General features: G+C 37.2%; 1 protein-coding gene across 1 annotated transcript in view; it reads right to left on the minus strand.

Moving 5' to 3' along the window:
• The window catches only part of LOC126295310 (vitellogenin receptor-like), a 120,969-nt gene that overhangs the window by 54,746 nt on the left and 42,055 nt on the right, over window positions 1-24,168 (minus strand). Inside the window, exons 10-15 of the mRNA XM_049987756.1 lie at window positions 22,580-22,795; window positions 18,997-19,168; window positions 11,730-11,928; window positions 7,967-8,161; window positions 4,617-4,737; window positions 2,635-2,781 (exon numbers count right to left, since the gene is read on the minus strand). Coding sequence (XP_049843713.1) covers window positions 2,635-2,781; window positions 4,617-4,737; window positions 7,967-8,161; window positions 11,730-11,928; window positions 18,997-19,168; window positions 22,580-22,795 — 1,050 coding nt within the window. The remainder of the gene's footprint in view (window positions 1-2,634; window positions 2,782-4,616; window positions 4,738-7,966; window positions 8,162-11,729; window positions 11,929-18,996; window positions 19,169-22,579; window positions 22,796-24,168) is intronic.

The following is a 24,168-nucleotide window of genomic DNA, read 5'->3' on the forward strand; positions in this document are numbered from 1 at the left end:
TTTAGTTTTCTGATCCAATGCCTAGGTCTAGAGGGTACTGAGAAGGTATGAGACAAAATTCCCCAGGTATCTTAAGGTACTGGAAACAATACTTTAGTCCCAATTTTGATTACTTCAATAACTAATAGAGGACAGCATCCTGTCCTAAGACAATTTCCATTGATAAATACTGCTTATACAAAGCAACTGCTGAGATGACAAGTAGCAGGGTTTTTGTTTTCAGTGTAGCTGCTTTTTACTTTGTATGCACACAGATGAAGTTATCTGGAAAATCTTTCTAGTTACTCCTGAAGATGTGAGCAACATGTCTTATTTGTTGCTAATAAGTTTCATTGACAGCCTATAGTGGCTACTTCTGATTGAAGTATGTGATTTGTTCTATAGACCCCCACTATGAAGTAGTAGTTTCAAGAATGTGGATTAATTTGAGTGAATGAATGTTTATCTGGAATTTCAGTATCAGGATCTCGTTATCTGATAAAGTGGATGTACTTGGCCTCACTAATTTGTTAACTGAAGTGAGTCCATAAATCTACAATCTTCATTCAACATTCATGGAAGTCTGAACTGGAATATATTGCTATTACATCTTTAGTTACTTTAGTTAAGATCAACTCCAGGTTCAACTAATCACCAGCATTAGACAAATTTGCTATCTGCAGAAACTGAGCTAGAAAAATGTTTAACACTCTGCAATTCTGAAGTTTGAATTGTCTGAAAGAAGTTATAAGATGGACATTAACTGGAGTTAAAGTAACATAACTGCTTAATTGAATTGGGCAATTCTGAAGTAATTTGTAAATGAGACAAAACAGTGTGATATTTTTCTATTTAGGGAGCAAAATCACCCTTTAGTGGAAGATACATAATGCAGGCTCACAATCAAGATGTTAAATTTGTTTGGATTACCATTTGAGAAATTAAGTGTTTGGAAATTTGTTCTGGAAGTGTTTGTCGTTTAGTCCTGTGTAGTGCATAGAGAAATTACAGGATGAGAATGGGAGCTTTCGAAGTGTGTTGTAGAAGGTCTAAATGGGAAGCCACAGTGTTCAGTATACCTTATTAAAAGATTGCCCTGTTAAATGTGTAGCATTTAACTGTGACCTAAAGTGATCTCAATGAAATTTAAAGAGAAAGTTTCTGCCTCGATGTACTAGTCCATTGCCACTGAGCACAAGCTCTAATTTTAGTCATTGGACAGTCCTGCCCCTGTGTTTTTCCAACACTAGCCATTTCATATATCCAAATTGTAAAGGTTATATGTTTAAGACATGAATTTGCATGGAATTTTATTAAACATTTGATGTTATTCAGCGGTTTGCTTTTTATTATTAAAACAAATTCAATGTGACATTGCTACAGTCAAGTTAAGAGTTAAACTCCCCTATTCAACCTGCAAGTGAGAAATTCTCATTAAGATGCCACTAAAATACATTTAATTGTGCATCACTAAATTTTTGGTACTGATTTACAAAAATTTTTCATAATGCACGATTTATTATTTGAAAAACTTTTCAAAATTAAGAACCTTTTTTCCATTGTAAACTTTAAGGATTCCCTGAGCATGTGGGAAAATTACGTTCATTCAGTACCTGCTGCTACTTTATGTGTAAACAGGTGTCCAAAGCAAATCTGATTCTTTTCCATTACTGTCATATTGTAGCATATTGCAAGACTTATTGAATAGTTATTTACACCTTTAGTTATGTTTGATTGGTTTTCCAAGCCATTCCATCTTTGAAATATCTGCAGATTGTGTTCAGTTGCAAAGCAGTTTCTTACCCTGATAGCAGGTGCAATATTACTGAAATCACAACACTAATTCATTTTCAGAAATTCTATGGGTTTGTCTTTTATCGTTACCATTTGTGATAAAAATGAAATGACACTGAAAATTTAGTAGTTTGTTCATGCAGACATGTCATTGTATTATCTTTCGAAAGTTGAATGTATGAAAATTTAACTAGCGTCAAAAAACTACAAGCAGAACTTGATCCTATAATCTAATGATGGCAGAGATTTAATTCAAAGCACACAACCACTGCCACCTCACACACCATGCAGTGACAAAACTTCTCTTGCAATTTCTCAAACTTTTGCACACAGTATGTCTCAGTATTTTCATATTATGCTGCCCTAAAGGAATAAAGAGTATAATATGAAGAAAATATGCTCTTAATGTTACAGCTCCCTTTGTAAGAAGGCCACTTAACAGACCTTGCCTCATCCATAGTTATAGGATTGACAATGTGTCGACATCAGTTTCGTAGTACAGTGTGACACCACCCAAATACAGTAAAAATCTACTTTAAGTCTTTAGTACTTCTAGGTATAAAAAATTTCATTTTAGTTAATCTATGGGGTATCAATATCCTAAAACGGTATGATGGAATTAACTTTGAAAAAAATCTTAATATTATCATGTAGGAAGATAATCTAAGGACGGAGTCTGTAAGGCTCCCTTGTAACATTGGGTAAGATCATGATGCTCTGAATCAAAGGAATAGCTGCAGTAAACTGGTTCCAGGATGACTAACTGTAGTGGCCCAGCAGGCGTGGAGTCAAAGCAAACAGCAGCATAAAGTGCTGATGGACATGTGCCAACATCAGCCAGGCCCACTACAGATTACTTACCATCCACAGAGCTGTAGACAACCGCATCAACATGGCGGACACTCTTGGCCAACATGACAGACTGGGTCTGCCGGCCCAGCAGCCGGTGCTCCACCTGGATTATGTGGCTCCCAGCCACTGCCACCACCACTTCCTTCTTCAGCATAGCTGAAACAGTTAACAGTTTTAAGTGCTGGGTGAGAGTGGCTTGTTCATACTGCAGCAATCATCTATACAGGGCATTACAAAAAGGTACGGCTAAACTTTCATGAAACATTCCTCACACACAGAGAAAGTTATGTGGACATGTGTCTGGAAACATGTAATTTCCATGTTAGAGCTCATTTTAGTTTCGTCAGTATGTACTGTACTTCCCCGATTCACCGCCAGTTGGCCCAATTGAAGGAAGGTATTGTTGACTTCGGTGCTTGTGTTGACATGTGACTCATTGCATTACAGTACTAGCATTGAGCACATCAGTATGTAGTATGTGGTTTTGCAGTCAGTGCAATACTTACAAATGCAGAGTTGGCAAATGCTCATTTGATGTACAGATTAGCAATAGCCATTGCACGGTACGTTTGTATGGAGCGATTTCCAGAACGAAGGTGTCCTGACAGGAAGATGTTTGAAGAAATTGATCCGTGACTGATGGATTTGTAGAGGCAGACCAATTCCATGGCCTCCACAATCTCCTGACCAACCCTCTTGACTCATTTAAGGGAGCATTTGAAAGCTCTTTTCTACGCAACCCCGATACCAAATGTAGAGACTCTTCATGCTCTTATTGTGGACAGCTGTGATACAATACGCCATTCTCCGGGGCTGCATCAGCACATCAGGGATTCTGTGCAACAGAGGGTGGATGCACGTATCCTCGCTAACGGAGGAAATTTTGAACATTTCCTGTAACGAAGTTACTGAGGTCACGCTGGTATGTTCTGTTGCTGCATGTTTCCATTCCATGATTAATGTGATGTGAAGTAATAAAATGAGCTCTAACATGGAAAGTAAGTGTTTCCGGACACACATCCACAACATTTTTTCTTTGTGTGAGGAATGTTTCCTGCAAGTTTGGCTGTACCTTTCTTTAACACCCTATGTATGAAGGTAATTTCTCAACTGACAGCCCAGCCTATAGCACTGAGGACAAATTTTAAATTTGTCGAGTGTTTATCTTTACTGAAATTCCACCTCAAAGGCGGGGCAGGAATAAAACTTCAAAACATTACTTTTAAGGTAGTTTTTAAGAGGACCTACAAAAATTTGTATTTGGTTCCTGTCAGAAATTAAACGTGTTTCAGAATTTTCAAAATTTAACCCTTATCAGAAACTGGCTGAAAGTATTTAATAAAAAAATTTCAGAAGTATTTTTAAATATGCTTAAGGAAACTGGCATTTCACTTTCATCAGAAATGCGCTATTTTTGGAAATTCAACCCCTGAGTTACATAGAGGGTGTAAATTTAAGACAAAGGATAGTTGCTACCCTCATATAGCAGATATGTTTGGTCACAGATAGGCACAACTGAAAGGCTGTCTTTTTGTTGTGCCTATCTAAAACTTTACATCTGTGCTATATGGAGAGTAGCGATTTTCCTAATGTTACATTCCATCTTAGACTATTTTAAGAAAATCGTTCTACTGAAAATTTAAAGTAGCATCTATGAGAATTGTTCTTTCACTTCTCAGATATAAAGCAACATATTGGGATGAAAGTTTCTACAGAAATATCCTACAAGAACAGAAAATGTACGATTAAAAAACTTGACTCTAGCTACTAGAATTGCTAGCTCAGAAGTACACTGAGAAAATACTATGGTTCTATGGCATTCAGTGTGAAAAGTGAACTTAAGGTAAAACCAAATTTATGCAGACTAGTGTCTGCACAAGTCAAGCACTTCACACTAAGGTGGTTTAAATTACAGCTTGAATGTCAGTAATATCACTCCAATTTAAAATCACAGGTGTAACCACAAGCTGCCTTTTAACTTTAAACCTCACCTCTGCATGAATGCTGATCAAAACCAAGTTCTTTGTCCACGGGGCAGGCACATGTGTACGATGAGTTAGGGGCCAGCATACAAATATCACTGCAGCCAGCATCTTTGCAGGGATTCTCCATCTGGAACCAAGTTACAGGTCACTTCACAAGGTTTCAGCAGTACTCTGATTAGGTTACATTTGCTAAATTGCAGTGATCACTTAATGTAATTAACATTTTTAGTAAGGTAAAGGTATGTTTTTCAATGAAAAGCATGTGTGAGGAGACCACCCCTTGCTTCATTTTTATAAATTTAACTTCTTGCTGCACTAATTTTTTTACTTTGCAGATGCATTTCTGCTTTTCACATTGGAGCCACTGCCTTATTTTTATGGGGCTATCTTAAATAAAGTCCACTTGCAAAAAGGTGAATACATAATCACTAGTGTGAATAGATGTATACTCCCAGCAAGCTTTCAACACATTTAGGTACCATTTGCAACCATTTCAACTGTGTACCAATTTTTACAATTTTACAATGTTTATGGAAACAGTCACTCATTGACTGGAACACCATATGCAACTTAATATAGCACTTGGCAGCTATGGAAATTTACCTTAGCTAACCACCTATGATTTCTGAAGGTTTGATCTATGAACAAAAAAGGAGCAACAATTCAACTGTTGATTTCAAGAGGTTTCAATGTCAGTTTTGTACAACATTTCTGAGAAACTGAATTACAGAAACTCTTCTGGAGTGTTTTGAGACTTGGGGTCAGGCAACAGACAGACTGGGCTGTACTTTATAGCTTTTATTTTTTTATTTTTACAGACATCCCCACATTCAACTGACTGTGTGCATATTTAGGTACATAGCAGCAGCCCACTTTTGAAATGTTTTATAGTCAGCCCAGATCTGAGTTAACAATTCTGTTCTACAAGGGAGGCAAGTCATAAACAGGCACTTTTACTTGCTGGGTGGAGCCTTTTGCTATTTGGTTCCCGGGGTGAATGGCAAGGAGAGAATTTTCTCTGCACTGTCAAATGCTGCCAGAGCGCAAATTTTTATATTTCTGCAAATTGTTCATAAAGACTCCTGTAGACACATTCCGACTGGAATACATGCACGTGCATGTCTAAATGAGACATTTAGATTATAGGCAATACATGGGGGGTTCAAAGTATGTTATTCCTGTGGGTAACAAATCTTTTTGCAACTTTAGACAAAAGAAAGTCCACCAGAACAGCTTTTTAAATTATGGTTTTAGGGCACAAAACTGCTACAGTCATAAGCACCCATTCTGTGGCTTAGTAAGGGGTAAAAAACTACATTTTAAACCAGAAGCAATGGGATCAAAACTAAGGAGGGAAACAAAAGAGAAAATCAGAACTGCTATTTAAGTGGGGACTGTTTTCCCTGAAAAAAGAGCTTCAAATGACACCTCACTGAAACTTGAGGATGGTATCGGCTGAGTGCACGTCAACTGCTGATAGGGAAGACAGATCTTTTACAGCTGGAAACAAGCACGTAGGGGATTAAAATACGGGCACTGAAGTAAAAGGTGTCTCATCCATGGTTGATAGCAGTGGGGGGAAGGAGCATTAAACGATGTCTAGTGCTAGAAAGAAAGTACCCTAGCTGGAGGGGAGTTAATTTTAACTCTTGACGAGGGCACGAAGAAGAGGTCCAAGCACATGGAAGAGATTTTATGTCTCATCAGGATGTAGACCAATGCGTGTGCCATAAGGGAGCCACCCTGTGACAAATGCTCTGTAGATCGGCAAAGGACACCATGTGAACAGCAGGCTGAAGAGATTGCAGCCTTTGCCACTATCAGATGCCTTGTTTATGCCAATACCAACATGCCCTGAGAGCCAGAGGAATGCCACAGAACCCCAAAGTGGAGCATGTGGAGGCAGTCCTGAATCCAGTGGACCAGAGGGTCAACAAGAGAAAGAACCTTGAGGTTCAGAAGAAGTGAGGGAATCTGAGCATGAAATATTTTAACCGCTTATGTTGACGGATGTACTGGACAGCCTGGAGAACAGCTTAAAGCTCTGCAGTAGAAACTGAACACTAGTCAGGAAGCCGAACTAATAGGGGTGTCATGAACAATATAGGCACTCCCAACACCAAATGTCGTCTGAGCTGTCAGTGTAAATAACTGTGGCATCCTCCATTTGTGTGCATAGAGAATCAAAAGCTTGACACTAAATTATGGGGGGTGGGGGTCCTATCCTTGGGAAGCTGACGAAGGTCACAGAAGGCAAGTCCTGTGATGGTGAAGCCAAGTTGGTGTTGTACCTCTTTGTCAAGAAAGTCTTAGGGAATGGGAAGGAAAGGGAATGTAGCAGTTGACGGAAGCAGACTCCCAGTGGTAGTCAAGAGCAAGGGTGGTCTGCATACCCTAAAACCAAGGAGGCACTGGGAAAAAGTGGTCAGATGAGGCATGGCAGACATGACTAGTATAATGACTTAAGGACAGCTTGCTGATTGGACAGTGGATGTTCACCAGGCTCGATGTAAAGGCTCTCCATGGGGCTTGTGTAAGAAGCTTCAGAGGCAACTCTGGGTGGTGAGGAGACTAGACACTGAAGAAAGGACGTTTGTGCAGGGGGAGTAAAATATGCTTCCCTAGTTTAAGTGCAGTAGGGCACAATATAGGTAGATGAGGACCACTGTCCACTCCCCAGCGGGTACCACCCAGAACACATGGTATTGAGGGTCTGCAGACAGCCAGCCAAAATGTATGCAATGTGGGGAGGCCAGCACAGTTTTCTGTCAAACAAGTTCCAAGAATTTGTTAATATCTATCAATGCAAGGTCAAAGGGCTTGGATGTAGGTAAGGCAGATGAAACCCCATACCATGCCAAAAATTTACACAGATAGTCATACTGGGAGAAAATCTGAAGCTAGTTTCAATTTTCTACAAGTGGAGGCAGTCAAAACATCCTTTAAGACGACATTCAAGAAGGCTGGTCTGTTAAGAGCTGTAGTAGATTGTAAAATCAGAGGGAGCTCCAAAGCACTGGAAAGGAAACAATCCTTAACTGGATTTATGGCAATAGCAAACAGTACGAAACTGGGCACTGAGCCCTGGGGCACCCAGTTTTCTTAGGAAAAAGTTTTCACCCACATCTGAAATGTGTGCTTTGTCAAATTCATGAATGAAGCCTGGAAAGAGCTAATCCACAGTTAAAGAGCATTGATTAGTGGTACTGTTTCAGCACAAGAAATGCAGCGATCAACAAATATTACAATACTTTAAATCTTTAACTACAAATTCTACAGATTGCCTAATAAATTTTTAGGACTCACAGAAACATGATAAGTAGGATGAAAGGTTTAAGCCTCTACCAGATACTTACCGAGGGATGGAGGGCAGGGTGGTAGACTTTTATTCCGTAAATGTGGCTTTTGAGTGACCGCAACATGACTCTGTAGTTCTTTCCTGTAAACTTGTGACACGAGGCGATCTGCTGGTCTTCCCAGTCCGACCAGTACAGGGTGTTCTCGAAGACTGCGATCGAGAATGGGTGCTTCACAGCCGTTTCCAAAATTACCTGCAAGGCAAAACTATTTTAAACCCAGCAGTACACATTTTTCATAAGCCACAGCTTAAATAGTCTCATGCTTTTTATCATGAGGAAAACATGTTAAAGTCAGCATTTTTAACTTACATCTTAACAGATATGTTTTCCCACATTGTGGAAATATGGTCCCTTGAGTAACAGTTTTCACACTTTCAGGGTCCTGCTTGGTAAAATGTTTCTTCACACCAGCAAAACTTCAAATACCCATTTCAGTTTGACATTGTTCTTGTGTATACTGAACTACGATTTTTTGGTATATGTGCACAGAATATGGTCATAATATGTGACAAGCCTGTAAGAACCACCACCTCTTTACAACCAACTGCACCATCTGAGCATACCAATCAGTTATTTTAAGAGAGCTGGTAGTAAACTATGTTATCTGGTACCAGTTGCAGCACAGTGGCAACAAGAATCTTACTTTCAATTTTGATTGAATTATTGGCCACACTGCAAAAATTCAAAATGCCATCAAACTCCTCATTACAGTGTATAATTTTATGTTGAAGAAACATGCTACAGTTAGAAAGTCTTTAGGTAGTTTAATTGCCTGTGCAAAAATACCTGGCATTTTTCATCTAGTATTTGATGAAGAGCACTGACTTCAAATAGTGATTACACACAATTTCAAAATGTTTCACTCACTTTTGCAGTCCATAGTAGAAAATATAAGGTATCTGTCTTAGAGGATACATTTTTATTACCACATATGATTTGAATTATTCATGCAAATCAAGGGTTAGTAAATTTTAGTATTGGCAAAAGTTTTGTAAGATAACTTTTGCACAATACATGTATAGGAGAGGTATCACTGAAGCCTTGCCAGCAGTTCGAAGGATGTGTTTAGGATGCAGTGAGCTTACGAGAATGAACAGTGGCATCAGATTTGTTAAGAGAATTGCTTGTTTATATACCCAAATCTTTGTTATATTTTTTCATTTGAGCAAGGTGGCATTTATTAATACTTATAAAATTATGTCTGGATAAATAGTCTTTCAGGGTATTTTGAATGGGAGTAAGTTATTTTATAAACAATTTTTGCAGTTTAATACTTAAATGACAACCTTTCATATTTGTTATCTGAGAAACCCATTAATTTTATACAGACTGCACAGCCATTATCTACATACTTTGAATTTACAGGCCTCGAGTGTGCGCCAAGATATTTGCAATGCTGGCAACTTCACAGGCTTCAGTGAAAACCATTACTAAAAAATTCATCAAGTTTAACCTCTCAACATAAAATTCTTAAGTTCTGGTTTTTATTTTGACAAACTTAAAATCCCGAGTACTCATGCAGCTTAAGAACAGACCTTTGAAAAATAGAACTGTATACATCTGAGCACTGAAGTATTTGGGTGGTAGGGAGCATCTGGTCTAAATCTTTAGCATGGCTGTTCAGTTGAGGTCATTACCAATAGATGTCTTGTGTGCAGCTTTGAATACTCAAAATGTGTCCTTTTACTCTTATGCAAGTAATGCTTCCAGAAAAGGATGGCTATAGTGATCTCAAGTTTGGATTTAGTGGCCCAGAAAATGAAGAATTATGTTATTTCCATTGGATACTGAAAAAGTCAGTTGAGACATTCTTGTCAGTGGTGCAAGAAACTTCAGTGCTCTAACCAGTTTAAATATTTATGTTCACAAGAAATTATGAACTACAGGCTTCATAGCTACACACAAAAATAACTTGGTTTCATGGTATTTTAATGAAAGTCCCATACAGAAGTATGACGTTTGTGGACAAAGTTCTGGAATTTTTTGAACAAATTTTTCCCCACTTTACTGACTGCATAGTCTAAATACTCTTTCACAACTTATACACCACTCCCAACAGTTTTCACTTTCACAAGCAGTCTTGGTACACCTCTTCCTAGATTGCACAAAGTTCAAGCTGCAAATTTTTTAATGCATCTATTGTTGCAAATCTTAATCCTTTTGATACTGTTTTCAACTCTGGAAATGAAAGAAGTGTTGTGGCCTCACCTGGTGAGTGGAAGATAAGGCAACAGTGATTTCATTTTGTGCACTAACAGGGATGAATCTGCAGTATTGTGATGCAATAGCCACAAATTGTCTCCACATTTGAGGTCATTTCCTCATTTTCTTGCAGGCATCTGAACATGCCCCGATAGTACTACTGATTAACAATTCATCCTTGTGGCACAAGTTCATGATTAACCAGCCTTTTAAAGGAAACTATCCATGACAGACATTTGACCTGACAAGCTTTTTTGTTCTTGAAGAACCTTCCCCAAACCATCATGACATCAGAACATCAGCCTCAAGATTAATTCCATAGATTCACATCTTAGCAGTTCATAGCGATTCGAGAATTTCTGTGGAAATTCTACAACCAGTCGCCCTTCTACTGTTTAACACACTTTAAAAGTGTTAGAGTACATACATACTGCACAACGTGTGTGTGTGCGTGCATTTTTTCTTTAACAAACAATTATAGACTTTAGTACTTCATGTATTGACTAGAGGCAAGATGGGTTCATAAATGTGGGAAGTTGTTTCAAAAGCAGGGAGTCTTGTAAATTCCTGTTAACCAGCAGTGTTCTTTGGAGAAGATTTTCGTGATCGACTGAGCCGGCAATCCAGAGAAGATCGGCTGTGCAGATCAATTAAGCCAACCGATGTGAGAGGTGAATCTTGCAATACAACTTTACATCGTTTCTTATTGTACACATCATTAGAAGTTATGATTTTCTTCAACACCTCATTTGTTTGAGCTAAAATCTTTTCACACCTGCAAAGGTAAGGTTTTTCTTATCTTATGAGCCACGGGATGAGCTTTGTGGCAACACCACATTCCAAGACGTGGTGTTAAGATTTCATGACAACGCAACAGAAATATTCTGCTGCAATCTCTCCGACAGACTTACTTCTTTAACTGCTTTCTCAAAATTTGCTAACTGTATGACTATTCTACTCATGTGGCACTGAAGAACTGACAGACATACAACAATGAAATTTCTGGCACTTCCACATTAAACAGGTGTGCATGGGGATGCAAACTGCATTTTGCTCCAAATTACGATTGTTACAAAATGTAGCATATGAGGTCCATTCAAGAAATTGATAGTGATAATTTTAAAATTCATTTTGAACTTTAAAATCTGCCTTTATATGTCTATGCACAATGTTATTCTCATTGATAAGTATTCTTTGGAATAATTTGGAAAACTTGAGGCATTTGTCCATGCTCAACCAACATTGTCAGAGACATCAGCCCACTACTTAAGTGTGGGTTACGGATATTAGAATGGGACAGTGTGTTTTACTTAGCATTAAAACATACCACTTGTCCAATTTTAATCCTCCATTTCACTCAAGTTGAGTGTGCTTTTGAATGTGTGGTCCGTACACAGTAACTTCAACAACTGGATTACATCTCAGCCAAGAAACAAATTTGGTGCTTCGTGACAGTTCAGGACCTACCTCTGCTTATTTATCTGTGATACGTATTTTACCAAGAGCTCTGAGGAAGTCTTCCTAGAGCTTTTTCTTTCAAATGCATTTTCCTACATACCCTGCGATCACTGCCATCCAAGTTGACGGATTCTATTGACTGCAGCTTGGCATCAACCCAGTACAAGCGCTCGTTGCCAATGTCTATGGTTATTCCATTGGGCCAGTGCACACCAACCACGAAGGGCCGTGGAGAGGATCCATCCATGCCAGCTGTCGCAATTTTCGGGTTCTTGCCCCAGTCAGACCAGTACATTGACCTGCAGAATGTATGACTATTAGCTTACATGTCTTGTTAGATTAAGAACTTTTAGAATAAAGTTGAATGAAAGGGTGTATAATTAGGACACAGGAAAATAAAGATTATGTTCTGAAAGACAATGGCTTGCAACAAATACATAGCAAGCTTTTAATCATTTTCTAATGAAAGTTAAGAAACGTAACTCAGTTCAAAACAAAGCATTACAGTATATGCTACACTATGCCATACAGATCAGATTAAGTATCACTCCAGCAGCCTCATCCAGTGGGATTATTACTGTCACCTATCCTAAACGTACAAATCCCCACAAGATTTGTAAAATTGCAAGCTAAATATGAAAGTCATGTTGAGCTGTTACAGCTACACATGTTTAATTCACCCCAATGAAGGTGTCTCTCCAGACAGTGAACACCTCAAATGTAGACAGGCAACAGACCTCTCAACTAATGTTTTGAGAGAAAAATTTAGTGTATTTGAGAATGAGCAAGCACATCAACTAGATTCTGAACCAGCCCCAGTTTGTACTCCAGGAGGACACCACTGAATACGGGATTTAAAATCCTGTTGAGAGCATTTTAGATGATTGACAACATTTATCAGGATTTGTGTAATCGTGACATGTGATTTTTTTTTTTTTTTTGAAGAATCTTTAAGCTTATGACTTTCTGAGTTATTAGTAAATGGTTCAATTCATACTTATCCTAAGTGTTAGGGGAGGTACTGTTGAAGTCCAACTTGTTTGGAAGTCTGAAATTTAAGGACAGGCTGGTTCCAGCAAAGAAATTGAAACTGTAGTGGCTGAGGTGGCAGAAAAATCTTAAGACAAGATGAAAGCAACATTGTGTTTAGGTCACAATGATCTGAATGAAACAGGGTTGAGGAACAGTTGGATGTTTCACAAGAAACTGTATGGGATGAAATTTATGTAAAGAAATGTGAGCTGCTGCTTACAACTAGAAAGCTAGATCAGCTGGCAGAATAAGGATAGGAGGAACAATTTAAGGTGTAAAGGGTGAAGTATTTGAGAAGTGACAGGAGGAAAATGGAAGGCATGAGCTATCAGTGTGGCAGACAGGCTGAAGCATTCTTGCGAAGTGTTAAAAAGCTGGTTTGGAACAAGTATGTCTCACAAAGGCGAAGACTTTATAGAAGCCACTAATCCCAGTTTTGACCTATGCATCTGAAACGTGGGTGTCTTAAGATGTGAGCAGATTACAGGAGTGTGAAATTCAGTTCCTCATAAGTAGGGCAGCAATGGGAAGAATGGAAATATAATGGAAATATAATGGAAACAGTGAAACAGAAACCCTTGCAGAGGAAGGTAGAAACATCACGACTGATATGGTATGGGCACTTTAATACAATCAGAAACTAGAGTGAAGGAGAGACAGGAAATGGAAATACAAAAGAAACAAAGATGAAGAACATCTACTCCTTGGTTGAAAAAATGTGAAGGAGTGCTGAAATGAGAGATGGGTGGTACCAGAGTGAACACAGCGAGGAAAGGTCTAAATTGTGTTCCTAATAGACACAGGCTGGAGCTTTAAGTGTCCAAGATAAGCCAATTGTGTTACATCACCGATGCTCTTCTGATGAAACTTCTCAGAGGGCAAATTACCATTGGCATTCAACAGAATCCACTTGTTTCTCACAAATCTCATACCAAAAAGAAAAATTAAGCTCACTTGTGATGGTTGTGCAATCAGCAAAACAAGTAATTAGTCATCAATAAATGGAGTTTCACTCAAGAAGTGAAAGGCAAGAGAATTAACAGTAAATTGCAGCCAGATCTTTTCAAATGCTTAAATTCAATGGCACATGGTATTTAAGTGGCAATTGTGATTAAAGCACCACAAAATTAGTTTCCTTCGTGTACTTCCATTCTACATTTAATGGTCTAATTTTCTGTGTCAATTCTAGGCAAAGAACTCTTTGCACAGAAAGAACCTATGTATCATTACTTCATGAAGAAGACTGTCTAAGACAGATTTACGCCTTCTCTTTAAGGAGTGTTGTGAAGAATCCTGCAAGATTTGAGAATATTCATAAAACAGTAAAACATGAGGGGGCGGGGGGCCAAAAAGGACCACTATCCAAACACTAACAAAGTGGAGCAAAGTAAACTGCCACAATGCTTTCTCATTTCCATTGTGAATTTAATGTGCTGGCAGATAAATTTTGAAAATTATTTCATTTCTACTTAGTTCTGACTCCACCAATGAACTTTAATAGATAGCATGTATGAGGATGGATGAATATTTGTCGAATTTTGTAGTAGGTCAATATCAAAAACCCTGTTAATTAGTCCCATGTTTCCACAGGAAACAAGTCTTATGTTCCACATGGCCAGTGTTGCAAATATGATACAATGAACTTGCAAAACTAATGCAACTACATGAATGTTTTAACTGTTACTAGTTCACATGGCATATTACTGACTAGATGTAGAGTGTTAAACTAGGAGCCATTTATTCTTATTACTGATGTGACCAAGGAAAGCTTAGATCAATGTGGGTAAAGGTGACCAGTATGTTAATGTTTTTATTAAGTACTATGAAAACTTGTCAATGGGAGTATATTTACAAGAAATCTCAAATTCTAAAAATTCAGCAAATTTTAACTACAAAAATTAAGTCTATTGGTTTGATGCTACTTTATTGTAACAATTCTGGAAAGGAAGTTTAGAGTTTACATAGTAGCCATGTGGTGAAAATCTTATTAATAGCCTATTACTGATTCACTTATGACAGCAACTAAATGCACAAAAAGATGCAACAGATCTCAGTAAAGGGTAAATGTCATTTTGGAACACTTCTGATAGTACATACTTTTGTTTAACAAAAGTTGAAATTTTCCTCGAATAAGCATTGGAAGTGCTAAGATTTCTATATCTTATCTAGATATGGGGAAATTCATCATTAATTTATGTTGTTACACTTTAAATTTAACAACATTTTTATATGTATGACATTCTCTGTTTGTGCAAAAGTCTATTTTTGAGATACTTTGGCAGCAAACTGGTTTGAGTTTATCAGGAGACATCTTTGTGGCATAAAGTTTTGCAAAGCTAACACCACAGACTGCTCAAAGGGTACCTCTTAATAGCCAGCAGTATGAGTTTCCGATTAAGATGAGATACATCAATGAAGTCTGCAATTTTGTCATTTTGAATGACTTTTTCACCATTCAGGATTTCATTTTTTAGAGCAGTTTTGGACTAGGAAAAAATCTGAATGTAGAGGGAGGTGTCATGTGGTGTCCAACTTTAAACTTAAAATATCTGGAGGGTCCAATTTAAAATGGTGACCAGCTATTCCCTCTTAATACACAGCTGCTATTTCACACAGACAAGGTTATAACAATCTTGCCTTTGCATTAAGCTAATATTTAAGCATTTAGTTCTAGTTGGTTTTGCTTAGCCTAGTTTTAAAAAGTCCAATCCTAATTTCTTTACTGGTTGCCCACCAATGAAGTTGAACTGCGTTTTCAATGCTTAAATTTTTTTGGATCTGCAGAAAAACCAGCAGAATGTGTCACTTGTTTCAGCTTTATCATTTGATGTTTCACCACTTCAATGTTACTACATATCCATTATTCTGCACGAGTGTATCTTACCCAGAAACTTCAGCATGTTTCACCTTAAGAATAATATCCAAGGTATGTAGCAAAGAATGTATTAGAGCAGTGTACTTTAGTTATTTCCAATCAGTTGCAAGCTATGGCGTAAGTTCTTGGGGAAAAACCGGGCCAAGACTAAATGACATTTTTATTATGCAAAAAAGAGCTATTTGTATGGTGACAGCCCACCAGAAACTCACTGTAGACCCTTATTCAAACAACTAGAGGTACTTACAATACCATCAACATATTTTTTAAATGCCTGGAAATGATCAGTGAAAGTAACTGCAATCTCCAACTCAAGCTACCATGATCACAATACAAGGCATTGTATAGACTTCCACATTCCCTATGTAGCAAAATCGGGAAGTCAGAAACATGCTAGCCATTTAGGAATGAAGCTTTTAAATGCACTTCCATCTCAAAGAATTGAAATGCAAAAAATTTCAAGTGAAGTAAAAAATACTTCATGGAAAATGCTACTGCAGTGTAAATTAGTACCTGTCAGAGTGACTTGAAACCTGTACTTTAAAAAATTAAAGTAGTTATGGTTTCAACTTCATAATTATGGTACTCGGGAAAAATGTGTTAAATATCTACTATGTTGTGCATAAGGCTTAGTTCATAATCTTTATCATGAGCATGTACTTTTGTTTTTAGGTAATAAGTTCTTACACTTCATACACGTAGTACATAAATAGTGTATGTGTGCTGTTTATCAATTTATTATGTGTATGTGTTGTGTTACATGTAATCAAATGACAAGTCCTGTATCACATGTGATATATTGGATGCTAAATAAGTCTTTGATTACTTTATGAAAATTTAGTTATGTAAACATGTTGCCTACTATAATTTCTTGTGTAATAGAGAAGTTACATGCAGACTGGCGGTGCCAATTTCAAATTAATGATTGTGTTCTGGCAACTGATGCAATAATACTTTTCAAATTTTACAGTTGTCTTAACTTACAGTAAACAATGCATAGTTAAGAGGAAAAAATACATGAAGGGAAGGTGAAAGAGCAATTTTGAAAGAAGAAAGGGCTGTAGTTACCACATTTTAATCTGTACATACAAGTAAAGCTAAAGTATGGGAAAGCTAAAGAAAAATCTTTTGCCGAGATTTAAATTCTCATCAGCTAGCAAATATTTAAAAATTTTAAGATCTCTTCTTGGAAAGTTATTTGAAACAAAGTAGTTTAAGACTAGTGAGATGAGGGCACTAGGTTCAGAAATTAAATTGTGTCAAAATACAGAAGATAAAATGCAGCTTGTGAACAGCATTAAAAGCGTTCCTGAAAGTTGCTAAAAAATTTAACATTGTTAAACTCTCCCAAAGGTATTTGTCTGGTATGGTAATATATGGGTGGAAAACACTGGTAAGCAGTTCAGGCTTTAAGAGCAGAAACTGGTGCTGGAAAGTGAATGTACTCTTTATCTACTGTAATTTTTCTTGTGTTTTGATGTTCATTATTGATCAATATTTGTACTTTTTATACATCAGGAACTTTAAGGTTTACATTCTGGATAAGCCTATTATTGACACATTTTTATGTCTAAAATAGGTGCAAATAGGAATGTGTCTTAAAAAGGGACTGGGGAGGTGCAACTCCATTTTCTGGACACTAGACTGCAGCTCATTGATGCTTGAAGTCACATTGCAGCACAGAATTATCCATCTGTGGATAGTGGTAAATAAAGGAGTACCTTTTACGATCTTATCAGTTTTAATTATTTTTGAAACAGATTAAATACAATCTCTAATAGAATCTTAAGTAGTGCCACGAATTTGAAATTTTTTCAGAGTAATTTATTATTTGTAATTAGCTACAATGAAATTATTTGTGTGGAAATTCATTTTCCATCACCACCAGTGAATTGACTACAAGTCTTGAGTGGATAGCCTTTTCAGGTAAGTTGCCACTATTTCCAGACTCAAAAATTTTGTTGAAGCCTGAACTGCTGGAGTTCATTACTTTTATTAAAGTTTCAGCACAAACTAAGCTGGCAGAGCACATTCTCTAAAAAAAGAGCTAAGCTGATGTTTTGTACTTGGCAGGTCTAGAAATGCTCACCCAAAAAAAAAGGCAGTGCAATTTGGAAGTGCTATGCACATTAGATGCTTTATGGCCGATTACTGCATTGATATCTTGAGGTAATTTGAATTTACTATTTTTTGTGGTATTCAAAAAATTTAAAAACTTACACCAGCCTGATTTGGCTTCACTGATCAGGATAGTAAAAATGTGTTAAGGGAATTTTCATTCACAAAGCAGGCTTATCACATTCACGCAGTTCAGTGCTGTTCTATCCTGATTAAATTGAACTTAAATTCCATAAGGTAGGGAAGCAATTTTTAAGTCTGTGTGACGAAAATTGTCAATCGATCTGAAAACATTTGTAATTATTAACTTTCGGTGATCACATGGCGAAGACCAGGTATCTGCTGGTAAGGCCATGTTAGCCTATTTATTGGAAGTAACTGGATATCCTGAGCATATCAAACGGCAGGTTTGTCTAGTGTAAATCACATGTTCCACTGGTCCCGTGCAACACAGCATAGTAAGCAGACACTGTCAATAATCAGTTAAATAATATGCGAACACACTAGTTTAGCGCACGTATTAAATTTCTTCTCATACAGAACCATAAAGATGTCAACTAGCTCAGCAATACATATACATCCTCCTTTCACAGCTAATTGGCAAGATCCTTCATTCTTTTCGTAAGAGAAAAGAAGCTATTCCATGGAGTAAATCGGCTCTCCATATAGGGCTTGAAACTACTTTGCATTGATAATCTTATATTAAAGTTTAGGAATCGGTAAGATAAGAGATTTCGAGATATGTACCGAGTTATACAATTTATAAAATTTCTGAAAATATTGCAGAGAGACCGCTGCAAGAGACGTTACAGCAAGTATCAACGCAATGTTTACACATTAGTTATGGCATCAAGTAGTATAACACTGCATCATGTACAATCTTGCAATCATGAGCTATTGTTTCTATTCATTATTCTATGAACTAGAGTTTGTGAAATGAGTGCTATAGAATATGGCTCAGGGTTACATGGATATATCTGTTAACCACTGCAGACAAATTGGGAAATAAATTTGACAAACCGACTGAAGGGATTACGTGGATTGACACATACTGAGGCAGAGTAATTTGGTATTGGAAAGAAGTGTAGCAGGTAACAGACCAAGGCTTTACTACAGTGGAGTATTTTCAAATGGATGAACAGTATATGGAGATTAAGATGCATACACAGCACAGTCTGCCTGCAAAGCTGCATCAAACCATTATGAACACAAGTCATTTCCTGCCCTTCAGGAGAGGGTGTTAGAAGAGGGTACTACTTATACTTTCTAATAAGTGTTGAATATCTAGTAGTATTTAGTTGACACACCCTACCAGTGGTGCAGGGTGCATTTTGAACCTTACCCATTCTGTGTCAGGAGAGCTATTCCTCGGGGCTTCTGGACATCCTCATTCACAAGCACAGTGCATTCTGTCCCAGTTTTCGTGCAGACTCCAATGTAGCTCTCTTCACCATCAGTGAAGTAGATGTTGCCTGTTATGAGGTCCAATGCCAGGTCTTCTGGGAGACTCAAGCCTGCACATTTTGAACCATGTCATTTTACACTTCTGAGAGAAGTGTGCCAACTGTACAATCTACATTAATTTACAGAAAATCATTCATGACCCAAATATAAACATATGGTAGAGCAAAATGACACTTGCTATCTAATCTCTGAAGGCAAAAGGCAACAAATTAAAATTGTTTTGAAGTGACATAACCCCAAACCTTTGGCTCTGGGCCTACACCCAATGAGAAGTCTCACAGCCCTTCATATATTTAACCAAAAATTAATATTTTCCTTTTCAAGCTGTATACAAAAAATGGAATCAAAATGTTCTTTCTTGTTCTGAAGGCTTGTATTCTAGAAGAAATAGTTTCCTTGAAAATTTCAACACAAGAACACTGATAGTGAGTGTTTTGTATTCAGTACTCTTTCACAAATCTAAAAGTCTAAATTCAATATTTAGATTTCTTGTAAGCAATTTTTAATTGCTATTAAGTAAACACACTGGCAATGTCAGGGGTGTTTCTTTATATAAGAAGTATATTCCAGTATTAACAGGAAGGATATTTGGCAGAGCAAGAAATACAAAGTCTGCAATGAAAAGTGAACTGTTAGGGATTAAGTGTTCAAAATTCCCATTAAAATGGAGGACTTTAGAGGGGAGTGGGGAGTGAGTACATAATATTTTGAATAGGAACCAATGTCTTAAGTTACTGTTTCCTTTTCTAAAGGGTTTCATTTCAAATGAATAACTCTCCCACTTCTTCTGGAAGATGTTAAGCAGGCAGAATTCAGTATAGTTAGATAATTCAACAGGAAACTAACAGTATTTCATTGCAACAGTGGCTCAGTGTGGCGACCACTCAAATCACAAACATTCTACTTCTGAAGCATATTGTATACTCCATTCCACTGATCTCTGCAGTTTTTAATGAAACATCCATAACTAGTACAATCAGATCTTTCCTCGCTCCTCTCTGGTTTTTACCAGCTTGTTAGTCAATAGCTGTAAAGTGAAGACTGAACCCACAAGACACGTGAAGTAAGCATGTCCTTAAGAAAATCCTATCCTAACACATGGCCAAGCAATTTGACAGTACTGACAACAGCCTACTAAATTACAGTACATCCAGAGTGAAATCTCTGCCAGTACTTCATGTTAACAGGAAAATCTAAAATGCTGAAATCAAGCGATGTTGGAGGGCTTATTAAACTGTACTAATTACTATAGAGTTATTTGGGCAGTGGGTATGGCCAGAGGAGAGGAAGTGCAGACTGGCAATAGCTGCCAAAATTTGACAAATTTTTGGTAAAATCAAAAATTTAAGTGTTGGAAAGTGTTACCTGAAGGAATCTTTAGTATTTTATGGTGTTGAAAACAAAGTGCAGAGAAGAATAGAACACTAAATACAGTGCTAGAGAGAAATGTTGAAGATTAGATGGCTGTACCTGACAACTTGATAAATATTAAAGATAGTTAAGCATGTGATCAGTCTTCAGATAATATTCTAATGCACACCATAGTGACTGCAAGAATTAGAACAGTACTTAGAAATTGTAATAAAGTGTTAAAGCATGCAACAAAGCCACCTAAAAAGGAAATGAGTAATGTTTATGTATAAAAATTGAAAAGCAAATAGTACCAGGTTTTTAGTTTTGGCAAAAATATTAAACAATCACACCAAATTAAATGGAAAGACTGTTCTCTAATGGAGGTGGTTAGATAAAGTGTCAGCAGTATTTAATGGAATTGGTTATTGTCCTAACTTTTTAGGTACTAAGGTATGTAACCATATTAGGGTTAACAGTGATTTTTGTAGTATGCAGACATTTCCTGTTTGTGAGGTCGATTCTTGGTCAAGAGTATGTAGAAGCACATCAATACTCCATTAACTGCACATACTCAGTACCCAGGTGTCAATTTATGCTGCTTCACGTATTTTGGGTCAGTTTCTTACAAGAGTGGACAAAATACAAAACTTTTTTCCTGAACTCTGCAAAATATATAATCAAATTTTTGTTGGGTAAATATTACTTCGGAAGAAAATTCGAACTGTCATGTTCATAGTGGAAGACAACATTGTTTTCCCAATTTATATTGACCATAGGCAACTAGTACTATATGTAAAAAGCTAAATAAAAACAATGCACTTTCTCCAGGTACTCATTACAATGTGTTTTGGTCACACTAAGTTACTTGTCAGCTAATTATGGACCTAAATTTAAGTACAAAGCAAATTAACTACACCTGCACAGAACACTTAGCTCTAGTAATAAAATCATGTTAGTAGTACTGTTTAACAAGAAACAAAATGGCAATTATATCAGTCCTGTGTCAAATTAGTTCATTTTCTGAACACCATAGCAGAAGGATACACATATTTTGAGGCACTGCTACATCAAATTCTGAGCTGAAAATTTCTCTGAATAAGGTCAAATAGTACCAACTATATTTGTATGGATCAAATTTTACTTGTTTTCCTATTTCAGAAAATACTGACCAGTCTAGCTTATGCTTGATGCCAATGTTTTCCTGGAACAAAGGAATGTAATATGGGAACAGTGAAGAAATATTACCATACTGAAAATAGGGAAGGAAGTTACAAGAAAAGTTAAGGATTGGTTGGTTAGATAGAACTATACCACACAGTCTTATAGGGAAAATGGTAATTGAACTCCCTATCTCAACACTTACTGACGATTTGAAATTTTTTCCCTCTATTCATTATACTTAATTTTTTTACTTCAGTTTCTACACCTACACACATACTCTACAAGCTGCCATGCAGTGCATGGCCTAGGATCACCTGAACCAATACAAGCAATTTCATTTCCTGTTTCACTCACAAACAGTAAAGGGGGAATTAGCTGAAAATACCCCACTATGAGCCCTAATTTCCTTACACTGACTATGTTGGGATGGTACAATCATTCTGCAGTTAGCAACTTCTTTCATGTGGGGAGGATCCAAGCACTCTAGCAGACAAGGATGGGTCATGTGAGAATCCTATATGCAGTCAGATTTATCATACCTTCCTAAAAATTCTCCAATTATGTGGGTTTCCAACACCTGTTTCTTTGCACATCAAAGTAGATGACACTATGATAATAGTTTTATCAGCACTGCATGACCTTTCCAGGTACTTACAAATCTTTCTGTTCACCAGGTCACAACACGAATTAAGAAATTTTAGACCAATGCAGTAATGTAACCAACAAGACCTGCAGATTGTTTTACTTCACTACACCCTCCGAATTTCATGCACTTTGGCATGTTTATGTTAATTTTGTCTCTTGTCCCGAATGGCCCCCAATTTAGGATCTGCAGGGAGAACATCAGTTCCTTTTAGCAGTTTTCCAAAATGCTGTGCACGACAGGGTCTCAAACATCTAACACGCAAATGATAGAACTAGCAGGCTGATCTGTCTGCCATACTTGCCTGAAGACACGAGCACATCAGTAATGGAGCCATCGTGGTTGCTCCGGACAATGGCCTCCTCTCCGTTGCGGACACTCGTCCAGTAGACGTACAATCCATCGTAAGCTACTCCGGCCACATGCTGCTGCCCATCTGCCACCAACCTGTACACCTCATTCCGCATGAAGTAAACCCGAACTTCAGTCTTTGTTGAAAACAGCAAGACAGCTTCTCCTTCTGCACACAATAGCAAGAAATGTTATCTCAAACTACAATTTTGTCTACAAAGCATACTAGTATCTTACTATTGTTTAAAATAATCTGCATTGTAGATCCTATTCAAAATGCTATATGTACATCTATCATCTGCACACACTTCCTGGGGATAAGAATGAAAATGGGGTGCACAGAAGAAATTGTGAGACTGGTTGTTGCACCTACAATAGATCCTATTATGTGATTACAGTGTTGCAGCCTCAGTTCGGCTTGTCAAGAGCACACTAAAAGTGAAGAGAATATTGGAAGCTGCAGTAAGAAGGAAGTACAATCTGCAGAAGATGATAAAGGAAAAAAGTACTGGTCCATATAAGCTTCACTTTTCCCCAAAATTTGTCCACAAGGAGTTTATGTTTTTGGATAAACATGTTTGTCGTATCTTAAAAATGCAGTAACAATTCCAACAGTACCTGAAAATTTTACATGTAAAGATTTAATTTGACATTTCATTTTTGATACCAACTTCGTCAATGACAGGGCAGGTACAGCTTTTCTATAACTGGATGATTAAATTATGTGTTACCCAGTGGATGGTGAGATACGAAGAAAATTAATGAACCTTTAAATTCAGCACATTTATGCCAACGTCGAACTAAGTTATTTGTTACGTTAAGATTACATCTAACAATCCAACAGAACAGTTTTGGCAAATCTAATGTGTTAAGTATTGATATCACTGAGCTGTGAACAGCTTTTTCATCTTGGAAACTAAAGGAGAAAGTTTGCAAAGATCTTTTAACTTCAAACTACAATCATTTTGTTTGCATAAAGAAAAAAGGTATGGTGTATGGTTCTTGTTTCTTGAGAAACAAACCTAGCCTCAAACTTGAGACACCACAGAAGTATTGGTTGGCAGCTTAAGGTTTTGCTTAATTTAGTACCCGAATCTTTGGGGCTGCCACAATATTTGACTAAAACTGTTCACTTAATCCAAATTAAACACGAACAGTCACTATATAAACCAGACTTGGGACACTGAATATGAAGTCTCTTGGATGATTCTGAGCAATACCACAGTGGACTATGAAGGGATATGTACCTTATTAAAGGTGTACAGAAAAATCCGATTAGTCTGATGTTACTACAGAGCAAAGAATGCAACCCCTTATAAGGATGCATATAACAACTCAAAGGTAATGTATGGTCAGTGACCTACATTCTTATCTTTTCTACATTCTCATCTTTTGCATCAGTAACTGACTGGCAACTGATACTCTGCAGAGATTCAAAGCAACTGCAGAGATTTTTTAACATAGCTTGGAAATTTATCGAGCATTCAGTTTTTCACAAGGTTAAAAAATCTGCCAGCCTTATGTACAAAAGGTCAATACTTT

Source organism: Schistocerca gregaria, chromosome 11 (genome assembly GCF_023897955.1).
Source record: "Schistocerca gregaria isolate iqSchGreg1 chromosome 11, iqSchGreg1.2, whole genome shotgun sequence".
Classification (NCBI taxonomy): Eukaryota; Metazoa; Arthropoda; class Insecta; order Orthoptera; family Acrididae; genus Schistocerca; species Schistocerca gregaria.